This window comes from Gymnodraco acuticeps, unplaced genomic scaffold (assembly GCF_902827175.1).
Source record: "Gymnodraco acuticeps unplaced genomic scaffold, fGymAcu1.1, whole genome shotgun sequence".
Taxonomy (NCBI): domain Eukaryota; kingdom Metazoa; phylum Chordata; class Actinopteri; order Perciformes; family Bathydraconidae; genus Gymnodraco; species Gymnodraco acuticeps.
In genome coordinates, this window is record NW_022991953.1 from 76,605 (window position 1) to 93,957 (window position 17,353).

At 46.7% G+C, this 17,353-nt stretch overlaps 1 protein-coding gene and 1 long non-coding RNA gene across 2 annotated transcripts; one reads left to right on the plus strand and one right to left on the minus strand.

Annotated features, from left to right (window-relative positions):
- Positions 1 to 13,588: 13,588 nt before the first annotated feature.
- On the minus strand, positions 13,589 to 15,108 carry LOC117535959 (predicted GPI-anchored protein 58). The gene is made up of 2 exons (XM_034200646.1): positions 14,919 to 15,108; positions 13,589 to 14,308 (listed from the first exon to the last, which is right to left on the minus strand). Exons 1-2 carry the CDS (start codon positions 15,062 to 15,064, stop codon positions 13,687 to 13,689), a joined length of 768 nt encoding a protein of 255 aa, XP_034056537.1. The 5' UTR covers positions 15,065 to 15,108; the 3' UTR covers positions 13,589 to 13,686.
- Positions 15,109 to 15,730: 622 nt separating this feature from the next.
- LOC117535954 lies at positions 15,731 to 16,987 on the plus strand. The gene is made up of 3 exons (XR_004567480.1): positions 15,731 to 15,870; positions 16,225 to 16,316; positions 16,696 to 16,987. It is a non-coding gene; the product is annotated as an uncharacterized LOC117535954 (long non-coding RNA).
- Positions 16,988 to 17,353: the final 366 nt, after the last annotated feature.

Genomic DNA, 17,353 nt, shown 5'->3' on the forward strand with positions numbered 1-17,353 from the left:
ACTAAATGGTCTAATCATGGTTATTGGAGCGAGGGGCGGGGCGAAACTCACGGAAGTGATTTCAAAACAAAAGCACTCGTTCGCTTGGAACTGTGATAATATTGTATCGACCCAGTATAGGGTGCTGTGTGGGTCACTCAAGCATCCCTGTCTCTCTGCCAATCCCAGAGCTGCACAGTAATGCTGGTCGGTGTGCAGGCCTGTGGTTGGGGGAGCAGAGGGGGGAGGGCTGGAGAATGGTGACGTTGACCCTGCTGTGTGTGTGAGTTAGGGAGTGGAGTACTGAGTGATGTTGAACCTGCGACCTATAACCTGTGACCTATGAACTTATATCTGTATGCTATCAAAGGAGTTATTACACCTAATAACTTGAGGCCTGTTTCCGACCCCTATTGTGGAACGTTACAATATTATAAACAAGGTGAATTTAGCGATCACAACGAAAACAGCCAAGACACATTTTGAGCCCAGAAAACTTTCTGTTATGTTATTAAGGGCTGTAAATAGAATAAGCCTGTGTCTAAAATGGACATCATTGTTAGGAGATTTAAACTATACAGCGGTTCTGCACTGCGGTCACTCAGCCGTCTCTCGAGTTTGTTTTTTCAAATCAGCTGCTCTTCATTTTTTTTCCTGCTATATTCAATGAGTGATACAAATATTCTTTACCACAAGTTCTTAAGAAAACTGACACTCTTGGACTCTGTACTAGTTTGACTCCAACCAGAAATAAAATGAAGTACTTTTACTGTGTGAGTAATACTCGGTCAATGTCCCCTCCTGAGTACAAGAATGCATGTTTTTTTTTAATAAGCATTAACAAAAAACTTTTTTTGAGTATTTTAAGCAGCAGCAGCATTTTTAGACCTTAGAAAGTCTTTAGAGTCTGGCCTGGATAGCTGCTATCCTTCAGCAAAGTGACACACTCTGTCATTCTGGTTGGCCTCTTATGATGCTGCTGTCTTTTAATATATAACTATTCCTCAGCCGTTAGTTCGTATCTCGCAGATTCTTCAGTCTCATCAGCCTCATCCTTCCATCAGTCCCAGTCAACGCCTCCAGCACACTTCCTGTGTCTGACTCCATATGATATTGTCCTGATGCTGTAAGGGTGATGCCCCATGATCACAAAAGGTCCCCTCTAGAGCAAGCATGGGCAAACTAAGGCCCGCGGGCCATATACGGCACGTTGGGCTTTTTAATCCGGCGCGCCGAATATTGGTACAAAATTGTCCAAATTATAGTAAAGACCACATTCATTTTGCCTTTTTCCTGCAATACCCGGCATTTCAGTTGATCCCACTAGATGGCGCACTCTAGACACAATTGACCTTTGCGGAGTCTGGTCTATTCTCTCTTAAGGCACGGACACACCAGGCCGATTATCGGCGTCGGTGGGCGTCAGGCCGACGATGAGCGTCGACACGCCCTACTCAGATTGGTGTGTCCCGCACCGTCGAATGAACGAGAAGCTCATGGGGCTTTCCCGAACCTGTGTCGAGAGCTGGAGTTAAATGAAATCTCAGATTTGCCTTCTTAATAGTTTGTTTGGGTCCCTCACTTCCGTTTAGCTTCTCATGCACTGATTCGCTCGCTGAACAGCCAATCAGAGTGATTTCTTTTGCCGATGGCCTTTGGCCGACTGCCCGCCGATTCAACATGTTTTCGGCCGAAAAGGCGTCGGCCCGGCTGAAAAGACCTGACGGTGCGGGACAAACCAATCTGAGTAGGGCGTGTCGACGCTCACCGTCGGCCTGACGCCCACCGACGCCGATAATCGGGCTGGTGTGTCCATGCCTTTAGCTGGCCCCACTCGGGAAACCCGGCAAGATCTAAGAACCAAATACGTCACGCTTACATTGGAGGGGGTCGAGATTAACCTGAGCAATAACAGTTCATGGCGAGTACAGCGAATACAAGTTGTAACAAGCAGTAGCACTGAGCAAAGTGACTAGAACGCGACCACACACTTATATAAAGTCAGGCAACACTAACCAGGCTTAGTGTGATTCTGTTTATTTTACCTTACTTTAATGACCATCCGTTCACTGTTATTGACCATTGTGAAGAGGCAGACGTTTTCCTGTTTACGCCAGTAAAATATGCGTATAGAAAACGGCTTATGCCACAATGTGATAGCAACAAGTAGTCAAGACAGTTTGATTAGCTTTGGTTGCTATGCTAATGTAACCCAAATGTCCCGTAGCCTCTCTGAACACCTTGGAACTCTGCGTTGTGTTTGTTATTGGTGATGGGATGTTATGCAGAGGGGCGGAAAACAGGACACAGTAGATCGGATTGCGGTGGAGACGCTGAGTAGTGATGTATTCTTCACAATGGCAGCTCTTTTGACACACCTTTCGTGGAGTGAATACAAACATTTGCGCATTAGCTACATGCTAACCAATACAATAACCAAATGAACAGACAAAACATAAACATTTAAACGAACCCATTAATTAAATAAATGGAATGTTTGGACGTTTTTAACGTAATAATGTGTACAATTATTTGCCGCCATTAACACTGCTCACCTTTCGTGGAGTGAATACAAACATTAGCGCCAAGATGGCGGCCGCACCCAGAACAACAGGAGAAATACGGTGTCCCACAATGGACAAAAAACAACAATTTGCTGCACAACAGCAACACCTAGTGGCCTGTCAAGGCTGCTACCTTACATCTACCCCTTCTTTAATTGATGGCGTCCCAGCCATCAGGCTAAACAAAATACAACAAAGGCCATGTAGCACAAACAATTTAAACAGTTAAAGAGAAACAACTAACCTTTCTGTATGTATGACTGTCTTATAAAATGTGTGCGTGTTATACATTTTAACAGTCAGAATGTTGTGGCTTGATTGTGTCACCCCTGTCTTGCTTCTCTACTTGCTGTGGCCCTTTGCCACAACTTCCATCCCCTTTCTCTCCTCCTCTGGTCCTCTTCCGAACTCAGAACTTGTGACTCACATGACTGTCTCTTCGGGGCACACCGATTTCTTGGTGGGTTTCTCCTAGGAGCCTTGTCAGGTGATTTGGTGTCACTCACAGTCGTACTTTCCTCATCTCCTTCATCCATTTGTCCTTCATCCACATCCACTTCCTCCATTTGTTTGGGCTCATCGTGTACCACTGGTGTCCCAGGTCCCACATTCTCCTCAACTTCCTCTCCTATCACTTCACTGGCTCGTTCCACTGGAAGAAACATACACTGTGTGAGGAGGTTGCGGTGCACCACCCTCTCTCTCTTGCTGTCCTCTAATCGTATCACATATACAGGTGTGTTGAGTTGTTTCTTCACCACAATGTATGGACGTGCCTCCCATCTGTCTCCCAGTTTCTGCCGTCCCTCCACATGACATACTTTGACAATGACTCTATCTCCCGGTATGAAGACTTGACCCTTTGCTTTTCTGTCATAGTGCTTTTTCTATTGAGCCTTAGCATGCCGAGAGGTTTGATTAGCCTGTGCATATGCCTGTGACAGACTGTCATACAGCATTTGGACATAATCACTGTATCCACGTGGCTCACTTGCGGTGGAAAGCCCAACAATCAGGTCCACTGGGAGCCTAGGATGTCTCCCAAACATCAGGTAGTATGGTGTGTAACCCGTTGAATCGTGCTGTGTGCAGTTATAGGCATGTGTCATTGCGTCAAGATGCTCATGCCAGCGGGGTTTCAAGTGTGGCTCCAAGGTCCCCAGCATGTTCATGAGGGTCCGGTTGAACCTTTCGGTGGTCCCGTTGCCTTGGGGGTGGTAAGAGGTCGTATGAGTCTTTGTGATGTCAGTGCACTTACACAGCTCCTTCACAACTGTACTTTCAAAGTTGCGCCCTTGGTCCGCATGCAGCTTCGCAGGGAACCCAAACCGGCAGAAGAAGTTTTTCCACAGTGTTTTAGGCCTTTTGGTCTTTTGTCGGGTAGGCCTGGGCATAGCGGGAAAAGTGGTCTGTAACCACAAGCACATTTTCTATGCCACCTTTGGACTTCTCCAGAGTCAGAAAATCCACACACACCAGCTCCATTGGGGCACTGCTGTGGATAATTACCAGGGGATCCCTGGAGCCTGAAGTAGGGGTCTTCCGGAGACAGCATCTTTCACACTGCTCACACCAAGCCTTGATTTCTTGAAACATTCTTGGCCAGTAGAATCTCTCCCTTATCATTTGCAACGTCGTCTCGAATCCTAAATGCCCGGAATCATCATGGAGAGCAGTCTTTACTGCTGTATGCAGTTTCTCTGTCAATACTAGCTGCTCCACTACTCCCCTTTGGCCGTCCTGGATGTGGCGGTACATGACACCATCCCTCACCATTAACCTCCTCCACTCTTTTAAAAGAAGGCACACCTGCCCACCACCACTGACCCTCTCGCTGCGGCTTGGTTTCCGGTTCAAACTTTTGTAGTGCAAGACGGGGCCAATGACAGAGTTCTCCTTCTGCCCCACACGGATCTCCTGTTTTGTCATGGCAGGCAGGGATTCGGTCCCCACCTCCCTGTAGGGCTCACTTGACATGCCCGGCCCAAGGTCTTGTGAGTCAGGGTTCTCTGTGGCAGTGTTCTCATCAGGGGGCCCTCCTGCTTCTAGTGTGGGCTGTGTCTCCCCATGCACTCTCACATTGATCCCCACCCGCTGAGGACAGGTGTGTAGGACCTGTGTGACCTCCTGGTTTGACATACGGGAGAGAGCATCTGCATTTGCGTTACATTGTCCCCTCCGATACTGGATGTCAAAGTGGAATGTAGACAGCCAAGACACCCATCGCTGACCGGTAGCATCCAGCTTTGCAGAGGACATCACATATTTGAGGGGGTTGTTATCCGTCTGGACAGAGAATGGACGCCCATAGAGATGGTCGTAAAACTTGTCTGTCACTGCCCACTTCAGAGCAAGGAACTCCAGTTTGTGTGCAGGATACCTCGACTCGGCCGGGCTCAAGCCTCTGTTCGCATAGGCTATGACTCTCTCAGCTCCATCCTGGACTTGAACCAAGACAGCACCAAGCCTATGTCCCGACGCATCGGTCTGAAGCACAAAAGGTAGGCTGTAATCCGGGTAACCCAGTACTGGAGCAGTCGTCAACTTTTGCTTCAGGGACTGAAAGGCTTCTTCACACTCTGTAGTCCACAAAAAGGACGGCTCAGGACCCAAACTTGTCTTCCTTCCTCTTATTTTCCTCCTGGGGTCACCAGTTGTCAGGCGGTATAAAGGAGCAGCGATGCTCGAGTAGCCACCAACGTACCACCTGTAATATCCAGTAAACCCTAAGAACTGCAACACTTCCTTCCTGTTTGTGGGCCTCACCCAGTCCCTGACCTTGCTGATCTTCTCTGGGTCTGTCCTGATCCCCTCCGCCGATACCAAGTGACCCAAGTACTGCACTTCCTTTCTCACAAGCTGGCACTTGGAAGGCTTTAACTTCAAGCCATGTTCATGAAGCCGATCAAACACCAGCTGCAACCTCTCCAGATGGTCATCAAAGGTTTTGCAGAAGATGATGAGGTCGTCAAGGTAGATCAAGAGGTGGGTGAAGTTCAGATCCCCAAAACAGCAGGTCATGAGCCTCTGGAAGGTGGACGGAGCATTCTGCACTCCGAAGGGCATCCTATTGGCCTCAAACAGCCCCATGGGTGTGCTGAATGCTGTCTTGTGCTTGTCTTGTTCCGCTACCTCCACCTGCCAGTAACCAGATGTGAGGTCAAGTGTGGAAAAGTACTTTGCTTGCCCCAGAGCCTCTTCTATTCTGGGCAGGGGAAATGCGTCTCTCGTGCTGTAGGAGTTTAGCTTTCTGTAGTCAATGCACAACCTTAATGACCAGTCTTTCTTAGTCAAGATCACCACTGGGGACGCATATGGACTCTTACTAGGCCTGATGACTCCTGTCGCCTCCATCTCTATCAACAACTTCCGCACATCTTGCCACTGTGAATGCGGAATCTTGCGATACGGGAGCCGGAAGGGCTTGGAATCAACCAGGGGAATGTCATGCTGCATTGTTTTTGTGTGGCCGTAGTCCATGGGATGCTTGGAGAAAACACCTATGTTCCTCTCGACAAGATCTCTAAGGAGGAAGCACTGGTGTTCCTTATCAACTGCTGCTTCACTTAGGTCCACCCCACAACTCACCACTACCTGGTCCAGACTCAGGCAGACTTCCTGACTCCCATTATTGCGACATCCACTCAGTTTTTCGTCTGGAAATTCCACAACATTGTCCACCAGGAATGCATTGGCCAGGTGAGTGTGTGGCTTAATAGTAATAGCATGTTGGGACAGGTTCATCACTCTAACCGGGGCGCAGCCTTTCTTTACATCAGCCAGGACTTTGGCAACCAAGAGGTCCTGGGGAAGCTGCAAGGAGGAGTTGCTTTCAATGAGGGCAGTATAAGTCTTTCTCCGTGGGCCCGTTTTGATCTCACACCTCAAGTCCTTCTCTTTTCCTGCAGGAATTCAAATCTTGCGCCCGGTATACACAGCAGGGCCCACCTTGTCATCTGTTGCCTCACGGTCGGTGCTGCCAATCTCCAGTAGAGCGGTGTATCACTCCCGGGTGGTCTTCCTTGACTCGGTGAAGAAACTGCTGGCCGTAGGTTGCTTGGAGGTGACTCCTCGAGGCCCGAATGACATTCGTTCCCACAAGCAATGGAACAGAGGAGCGATAATCAGAATCAGGGACAACAAAAGCAGGCACAGTTTTGAACTCTTTTCCCAGCACTTTCAAGTCAATTTGCAGGACACCATATAGGACACACTTTGAAGTGCTGCACCCTCTATGGGTACTTTAGAAGGCTGCAGCTTTTGGTTCTGCAGGGCAGGGTGGTTGCACCAATATCCGTGAGTAATACTGGTTACCTGAGAGCCAGAGTCGATGAGAGCTTTGCACTTCATTCCATTGACTTCAACCTCACCCTCGTTCCGTGGGCCTACTAAGGGGGTGCCCTCTTTTCCACCAATTGATTTGTTTACTTGCTGTGTGGGATCTTGCTGCCCGCACATGGTTGCCCCGGTTACCATGGGCTCTAAGCGTTTAAATGCTGAGCTGATTTAGGCCTGTTCTCCTCCGCAGGGGTCATAGGCTGTGGTTGGCGTGCCCAGGCCGGATTGGGATCTGGGAGCACTGCTCTGCAGACACGGGCTGTATGTCCTTCCTTCCCACACTGGTAGCATACAAAACTTGAACTCTGGATTGCAGTTCTAGGGGGTGGCTGGACCCTTGATGGAGGAACCGTGGGTAAAGCAGCAACTCTTGACTCCAGACGAGACAACTTTGCCATCTGCTCCTCTTGGTTAACAGCCAATCTCTTGACCATCTCTGTCAACTCTGACCACTCTGAGGTATTCTTTGACCTTTCTGCCCTTACATTAATACCCTATGTTGTAACATGCACCTGGGCGTATGTTTTCTTTGCCTTTTTTTTGTGACTGGAACCTTTTAGACTCTTTTGCTAGGTTTCTGAGTTCAGTTTGAAGCTCTCGAAACTGAAAAGCAGGGGCTTCATAGGTGAAAACCTTGTGTAAACTTCCTCATCAATAAGCCCTCTTAGGAGCTGTCGGGTAAGTTTGCAATCTCGGTCAGGGAAAGGCCTGCCCCCTCTTTGACTTTCTTCGACAGCCCGCAGTATTGCCTCCAACGCTATAGCATAAGAGCAGGGAGATTCTCCGGACCTAGCCAGTGGATCTAGAGAGCCTTGTGTGTCACTGTACTCTGCCCTCAGTTCTTCAAATGCCTTCTCAGGGGTTTGATCATGGGGGGTATGAAGCTGACAATTGAGCGGCCCAGACCAAGCAAGGAGGCAGAGGCAGAACGTCCAAAATACAACCCGGTGTGGGCATTTATTACGTCATAAACATGACACAGCATCAATCTGCTGCTCACGTGAACACAGTCACCAGCCACCACCAGGATCTCACACACACTCTCTCAAACAGAAAAACCCCAGAGCCTGAATGCACAACCCAATCAACCCAACAGGACACAGGTGAGGGGGGAGAAGACAACACAGGGCACCAGGTGCACACAATCAACGGCAACAGACATGGGGAAAGGGGAACACATTTCAAAATAAAATACAATAAACACTACATCAATAAATAGTATACATTGTATAAAAATGCCGAAGCCGTCAGTTCACAGTGACAAAGTTACCTTAGTCACATTTCCTTACCCCTCTCCCCAGGAAGCACAGTGTCTTAACAGTCTTGGCTTCGGGACAACCAGTCAGCCACCCAGTTTGACTTCCCTGGCCGGTACTTAACCGCAAAGTTGTACGGCTGCAAGGCACCGGACCACCGCGCGATGCGCATGGTTGCATCTCTCTCTGGCCTTGGCCATTTTTCTTTCCTCCATGGGTCTCCACTCCGCCCGGTGTTTCCTGGACTCCTCTATGTGCTGCGGAGTGGCTCTGACCTTCTCCAGCCTCAGCTGCCTCTGCACCGGATCCTCATCGTACCCCTTCCTGACCAGCTCCTCAACTGGGAGCTTCTCTGTCTCCGCTGTATTAGCTGCTTCAGCGTCTGAATTCGTTATCTTGGTGATGTCTATCCCCACGGCAACAACCTGCGGCCCCTTGTGCAGCGTGGTTTCCTCAGAGGGTGCCGTGATGTCGAAAAGAAGCTTCTCTTTCTTCGGGATCTAATCCTTTTTTGCTTCTTTGGGCTCATACTTGTGTTGCAGTTCGCCTACTCTGATCTGCAGTTTGATCTTGTCACTCTGAGTCTGTTTGAGCAGCCGTTCAGTTGAGTAGAGCTTCCTCTCCAGCTCCAAAACTCTCTGACGCTCTGACAGAGATTTCCTCCTGAGGTCCTGTATCCCTCCGTTCTTCACAGAGAGCATGGACTGCAACCTCTCCAGCTGAGCGGGGTCCGCCCGTAGCCGCTGCATCAGAGTGGCTATCTGCTTTTTCATGCTGAGGAGCTCCCTCTCGCGCTCCTCCTTCTCCTCCGCGCTGCGCTGCAGGTGACGCTGTAGGCTCCTGTTGACCTTCTCCAGCTTCTCAGCGGCCACTCGCTCAAGTTCCCTCTTCATCTGGCGGTTATTCTCCTCCAGGGTTTTGATCAGCTCCTTCTTTCTGGCCTTCTGGGCCGTGAGCTCTGCTTGTCTCTGTCTCTCCAGCTCCTCCAGCAGCTGACGCTCCATGATCTGCTCCGCCTCCTCCTTCTGTTGGTTTCTACGGTCCTGCTCCCGGAGCTCCATACGGTACTCTTGAATCTGTTGCATCACCTTTTCCCCTCTTTGGGCCTGGTCCCCATACCGGACGTTGATGCGGCCGAGCTCTTCAGCCAACCTGCCGTCTTGCCTCTGGTGTCTCCGTTCCTCTTCTATCTCAGATACCTGTTGTTGTATCCGAAAAAACTGCTGCTCTCCGGCTGTCTGAGACTGCATGATTAACATCATCATCTCCGTTAGTTCCTCAAACTTGTGGTTATTCCCCTCCATCATTTTCACCTCCTCACTTGGTCAATCCCACTTCTGACACCAATTGTGAAGCTGACAATTGAGCGGCCCAGACCAAGCAAGGAGGCAGAGGCAGAACGTCCAAAATACAACCTGGTGTGGGCATTTATTACGTCATAAACATGATACAGCATCAATCTGCTGCCCACGTGAACACAGTCACCAGCCACCACCAGGATCTCACACACACTCTCTCAAACAGAAAAACCCCAGAGCCTAAATGCACAACCCAATCAACCCAACAGAACACAGGTGAGGGGGGAGGAGACAACACAGGGCACCAGGTGCACACAATCAACGGCAACAGACATGGGGAAAGGGGAACATATTTCAAAAATAAAATACAATAAACACTACATCAATAAATAGTATACATTGTATAAAAATGCCCGAAGCCGTCAGTTCACAGTAACGAAGTTACCTTAGTCACAGGGGGGTAGGTTCAGAACCAGCTTCCTAGCCTCACCACCCAGGTGTCGCACAGCAGTGGAGAAGCGGAGGTGCATGGGAAGCTCTACTGCCTCCAGAAGGTACTGCAGGTTACGAATCCAGTCCTCTATGAGCATTTTACTGTCAGCATTGCCAGTGAAGACTTGGATATTCTTCACCTGATGGGTCTGCATGAAGCCACCATAGGCAGGCAGTGGAATGCTTGGGTGAGTGAGGGCTCTGCCAGGAGTCCTTTGCAGTGGCTCAGATAGACCGGGTTGAGTGTGGTGAGTGGGATATGGAGGTAAGGGCGCGGACTGATGGAGAAAATGGCGATTAATGCTGACTTGATGGTCCGAAACAGACATCCTTGGAGCAGGGGCTTGGGTGTGAGCTGCATAAGTTACATTCAGGGGGTTGGGCGCTGTCATGTTGGGGCCCCATGCACTGGTGACAGAATGTAGCCTCGGGGCTCCTTCACTTTGAGTCAGGTCATGTGGATAATGGACAGCAGCTTGTGACATATGTGATTGGGGGGTTCGTTCATAATCTGAACATCGGAGCCCAGCAGCAGGGGGGTTATTCATAATGTTAATTGTTTGTGGTGTTTCAAACCTTGGTGCGGGTACTTGGGGTTCAGGAGCGGGATATGCATAGCTGGTGTAGACATGGGAGTTACGCTGAATGGCCTCGGTTGGATAAGGGGGGTTAATTGGAGGATTTATATTGGGCTGCTGCATAGTTTGCATTTCAGGGTAGGCGTTGAGCGGGAAGCTCTGAGGTGGTACAATAGCTGTGAGTTCATACACACTGACTTGGGGTGGGGGGGCAGGGACCATCGTTGACTGTATCACCGGCTGAGAAGCGGCTGCACCCAGTCTGCCATAATCAGACCTTTTAGTCTGGTGACTTGGACCCGGGCTAGGGCTGTTGTCGAAACAGAGCTGAGGTACCTGTATTGAAGCTCCAGGGCCTGGAAATGAAGATACATGAGCTGGAGTAACACGGTGATCAGTATAAGGTGATAGGATTGGGAGTTGTGGGGTATTATGCAAGCCTGAATCTGTGGGGTTCCAGCTGATCCGGTGGTCTTCAGTATCAAACTGTAGTGAAGCATTTGCAAACCTGGTGGGCTGGTTGGTGAGTTTTGGCCTCACTGATAGCTGGTGGTTCGCTGTGCTTGTGTCAGCGGATGCCCCTTCACTCAAGAGGTGTGTGTGTGTTTTAATAGGGGAGTCATAGTTGAGGCTCATTGCAGGCCCAGGGAGAGGTTGCAGGCCTGATGCCTCAAGCTTTGAAGGGGAATCTGTATGGGCACTCCACATCTGTTTGTGTGTTAACTTGTGTTTATGTGGAAATGTTATTTCGAATGTATTGTAATGAGTCAAAACAATCAATACAAATTATAATGTCTAGCACAATATCAGCTCGTAATTAAATTACATCTAGAACACTGCTCAATAAGAATATATATGAGATAAACTGGCAACAATAGCTTAATATTCGTTGCAGAGTGGTCTCACACACAATATACTCTTTTACCATTCAAGTAGTGGTGAATTTGCTATAATAACAGGAACAATTCTCTAAAGAAAACAGCAAAGTTCACAGCCTTTAAAGGATATATTGGAGAAGGTGAATTTCCTGCCAATACAGCTTCACAGATGATAATAGCTCAGTCCAACAAGCTGTTCACTCACCAGCCTAGTACATACAGTTCAATACAGTGGCAAAGTGTGGGGGGGGGGGGGTACTGCCATCAGTCTCTCCTTCTCAGCAGTCTCGGAGCATCACAATCCGGGTCACGGCACCAAAGATGTAACCCAAATGTCCCGTAGCCTCTCTGAACACCCTGGGACTCTGCGTTGTGTTTGTTATTGGCAGTGTTGTGCTAGTTACTGAAAACCAGTAACTAGTTACCATGACTAGTTACTTCATGTCAAAAGTAACTCAGTTACTTTACTTACACCCAAAAGTAATGCGTTACTGTGAAAAGTAACGTTTTCGTTACTTGAAAAAAGGGCTCCCATTAATGCCCTTATAGCCTTCATTTCAGTACTGTTATTGCATTGGAGAATAATACAATCGACTTTGTATAATAATACAATTGACATGCATTATATGCAATCTGGATTGCATCGATATTAGCTGGCTTTCCATTTTTGTATATTCTTTCTCCAGGTAGTTGGAAAAAGTTTTCCGTCCCATATGCCGTGTGCCGCCCGGACATGCTATCATGCTAACTAGCTCCCTGAAAGCGGGTGACTCCACTGTAGCAATAGCCTGCATGTGTTCTACAACATACCGTGCAATGGCTTTATCGACTTTTCCCTGGATAACAGTCCTTTGGTTAAAATCCAGCCGCTGTTGCTTAGGTGGAGGTGGAGTGGCGTCGGCTGAGTCTCTGTGGTCTTAGCTACTAGCTTCGTCCCAGCATGTTGTTTTTGCAGATGTTTTAAGAGATTTGAATGACTGGTTTGGGCAGTAGATAGGATCTTTGACCCGCCAAGACACAACTTACATTTAACTAAAACTTTATTTTCTTTGTGCTCGACAAAAGTGAAATAGTGAGAATATCTCCAGGTGGAGAAACTAGACTTGAGCTCCACCGCCGCCATGATAGTCTTGTTAGTAAACACAAACACGCCCATCTCCGCATGTGACACAGGAAGTATCAAAGTACATTTACTCAAGTACTGTACTTAAGTACAGTTCTCATCTCTGTTCGCCTGGCTGTTGACTATATAACAAAACTAACGCAGTAGCGGAGTAACGCACCATGTAGTAACGGTAACTGAGTTACTGAATTTAAAAGTAATGCGTTAGAGTACTAGTTACTGCCAAAAATAACGGCGTTACAGTAACGCGTTACTTGTAACGCGTTAGTCCCAACATTGGTTATTGGTGATGGGGTGTTATGCAGAGGGGCGGAAAACAGGACACAGCAGATCGGATTGCGGTGGAGATGCTGAGTAGTGATTTATTCTTCACAATGGCAGCTCTTCTGACACACCTTTCGTGGAGTGAATACAAACATTTGCGCATTAGCTACATGCTAACCAATACAATAACCAAATGAACAGACAAAACATAAACATCTCACTCCCAAACATAAATAATCATTTAAACTCATTAATTAAATAAATGGAATGTTTGGACGTTTTTAACCCTCTGGAGTCTAAGGGTATTTTCTCGATTTTTAGATGTTTTCTTAAATCACCTTTTAAATGTAGTTCTTCTAACATGGCACCCATGTGTTACATATCAAAATGTTCAGGACAATCTCTGGTATTGCTATATATGCAAATTACTCACCTTAGAGCACTGTTTGATGAGATAAGTAGCTCAAAAGCTTAAAATTTGACATCCGATTTTCGGAAAATCTTCAAAACTCTTGTGAAAACACAAATTTACTCATGTGATCGAATTGTTTTGGTGTTTTAGATTTGGTTACCAAAGTCTTATGATTACAAAAGTAGTGAAATATTTGAATTACATTGTATATGTGTTATTCATGTCTAAAATGACATTTTATAAATTCGCATTCTGAGTAAAACAGCTGTCAATCACTCTACTTTCACCACAGCAGGGACTGAGATATATCAGGACTGAATAATGACTTCATATTACATAACAAGGTTCATGTGATGTGTAAAAAAATAAATAATTGAGCATTAGAACTTTTTTTTTCAATCAACAATTTATTATAATACCAACAATGTATATAAATATAACTGCAAAATCTCACTATTTACAATATTGAACATCAGAACTTTTTTTCCTTCAACCAACTATTCATTATACACTGACAAAATGATCCTTCCTCCAGTAGTCCAATACATTGTCCAGTTTCAGCAGCCCCATGTATTTATAGAAATCCTCTACAGTCAAGTCAGTCCATTTGTAGGTTTTACCCTTTCCCATCTCCTGTGCAGCCCGCTTGTTTGTGTTGGTACAGAGTGTCTGTACTGTTAGTGCACTGAAGAACAGCTTGAACAGGTCAAGGGGTTTGTTTGATACTGTTGAGCTGAGCTGTGGCCCGGGTGTGCGAGCAGGTTGAAACCTGGAGACAGGGGGAGCAGTGTCAGGGTCTTCGCCTGTCTTCCAAGACAGTGGAGCTGGCTGCTGTGCAGGTGGGGGTGATGGTGCATGGGCAGCTGGTGGCTGTGTGGGAGGTACGTGTGCTCTACGAGACCTCTTTGCTGTCCGGGTTGATGGTGATGGCTGTGGCGGAGCTGAGGTGTATCTTGACCTCGTCGCAGGCAGCTGTCGTGATGCTGGTCCGCTAGTGCTTGGTGGGGATGGCAGTGGTGAAGGCCCTTGATCCACGGTAGATCTTAACATGGTGGCAGGCACAGCTGGAGGCTCCTGGATAAATGTCATCTGTGGGCAGCTAGGCCCAGGCAGCTGTGAAACCTCTCTGTAAAACAAATAAAAATTACACACACACACACACACACACACACACACACACACACACACACACACACACACACACACACACACACACACACACACACACACACACACACACACACACACACACACACACACACACACCACACACACACACACACACACACACACACACACACCACACACACACACACACACACACACACACACACACACACACACACACACACACACACACACCACACACACACACACACACACACACACACACACACACACACACACACACACACACACACACACACACACACACACACACACACACACACACACACACACACACACACACACACACACACACACAAATATCTCCGTTGTGGGACAAATAAAGGATTATCTCATGCATCTACACATGTAACCTTACTTATACATGCTAAAATAACGTTTACACATAAATAACATTTACACAGAGTAAACGTTTACTAATCAAGAGTCTATTTTGTCCCGAGAAAAAGTTCATGAGGGGAAAATAAAAAGGTTGATAAATCAATTGTTCATTTTCGCGGTACTCCTCACAAAATGGCAAATGCACTACAAGTTATATTTACACTTACCCATCCTCAAATGGATCCCTGCTGTCCCTGTATTCTTCTTCTTCAGAAGAGTCGAAGCCTTCAGGTTCTGATGAGTCATCTTCTTCACTGCCGCTCGCGAAAATAAAATCCAGCGCGTCCGCAACGGTAAAGTTCCTTCGAGCCATTTTCTCTATCTTCTTCACAGACTAAAAGACTGAAACTGATGGGAGACATCTGATATATATATTTTTATTGGTGGGTAGGTCCTTAGATTTCTAGAGTGTCCATTGGTCATTTCAGACCGACATGGCTGCCGGCCGGCCGAGATGTCCTTGACTGACACACAAATCCACCAATCACACACAGTGTAACGCCGAATCAAGCTGCTTTGAGCGGCAATATTGGCTGCAGTGCCCTGGATACAGTCTCACAGGAGATACTCTTGAAAAGCTACGATTCTAGCGATTCCGCAGATATCTGAATCATATTTCTACTCCTTACAAGCGAAAATCTATGATTAAATACGTAAATAAATGTGCACTTGGTACAATTGTGTACAATTATTTGCCGCCATTAACACTGCTCACCTTTCGTGGAGATATTTTTACACTGCTCTGCTTTCTGCACGGACCTCACAGCTGTTCTCTCTGTAAACATCGCGTTGCGATCAGAGCAGTTAATAAAATAATATCCAGGGGATGCATGCAGAGCTGTCATTGGCTGAGATACGTCCGGCCGTGCGTCACGACTCTTTAGAGGCTTCTCAATTCTTAAATTTCCCCTCCTCGACTCCCCTCCTCGAGACTTAGTCCCGCCCACAGGAGATGCGAGCGGAGGACTGAGAAGGGGAACCGAGGAGAGAGGAGGGGAAACAGCATAGATATATATAAACACTAGATGGCTCATGGGAGATTTTCCAGCGTTGCTGACTGGCCGTCATCTTGCTACAGTTAACAGTTACTCTGATTCGCGTTATGGTAGCTGTTGTAAGGTGAGTGATCTGCACAAAAATACTCTTAACTCGCTGAAATCTTGACTGATTTACAAACGGTTTGGTTTATTATAAACATTATTAGCATGGCTATGATACAGGATGCTTGGACATGTTGAAATTGCAGCTGTTCTTTGTGTATGTGGTTGTATTTATTAGCTGGCTAATAACAAGAGGCCGTGAGTGAGACCTAGTATTACAAAGTTGACCCAGCAACTTTACACCAGTGGGAGAGGCAGAACTGCTCTTTCTTTTCAACATAACTTAAGTTACACATGATTTCTTCCAAGTGGTTTGGCTTGTTAAAAACATATTGCATTATGATACAGGAATTTGCTGGCTTTGTGTTTACAGAAGTACCTGACTATGCCGGACTTTTGTGCAGCCTACGGATGCTCTAATCACCGCAGTCTGCAAACAAGAACCCGTGGGATCACCTTTCACGTGTAAGATATGACAATATTATGACTATAATTAGGATAATCGTTAATTACTTAGTGGATGTATGTACATTACAAGTCCTGCTACACAGGATCAGTGGGGCTATGTGAGATAATAGTATTGCAAGATTGTTGTTGACCCAGCCTCTTTAGAATATGTTGTTACCATTTCTTTACACAATTATTTAATGTTTCTTTTGGACACCTTTTTTATTACTCTTAGTGTGGTTGTCTTATTCTTAAAGTAAGCTATACATACATGCATAGCCTACATACCAAAATATGATAATTTCGGTGTGTATTTTTGTCCTTATGTTAAAGGAAAGAAGGGAGGAAAATGTTGACAATAATTTATATATCTGGCTACCTTTCTCATGTTTTTAAGGTTTCCCAAAACCGAAGAGAGGAGGAGGCAGTGGGAACTCGCCCTAAGAAGGGACGGTTTTGTTTCCTGTGACAGGACACTGCTTTGCAGTGAGCACTTCAGGAGTGAGTAATTTGACCGGACAGGGCAGACTAATGGCGAATCGCTACCACTGGGAGCATATATCGCCACCTATTATGTATTTATTAAATCTTCATGTTCCATGAGACGCAGCACTATGTTCCCCACATATGTTTATGTTTGCTCAGTCTAATAAACCCATAACATGGTTGTGAAAGAATACCAAAGCTGAGGCTGGATGATGATTGATTGTTGGTGTGCCATGTGTCACCGTGTGTCTTATTGGTTTTGTGTTATACTGTATTTTATTGTGTGCAGCTGGTCCTTATCTCCAAAACACATTTAAAACAAATAACCTTGAACCTTGAAGCCCCATCTCTCCCCACCTGCTCCTGCTTCCTACATCCCCTCCACACCACACCAAGTTTTTCTTCTTAATAATAATAATAATACATTTATTTTGGGAGGCCGCCTTTCCCAAGGACCCAAGGACACCTTACAGGGGCATAGGGGCAATATAGGGAACAATTTAAACAGTGGATTTTGTGATATATCAGCCGGGGTGAGATGAGACAAACCACAAATGGACTACAGAAGG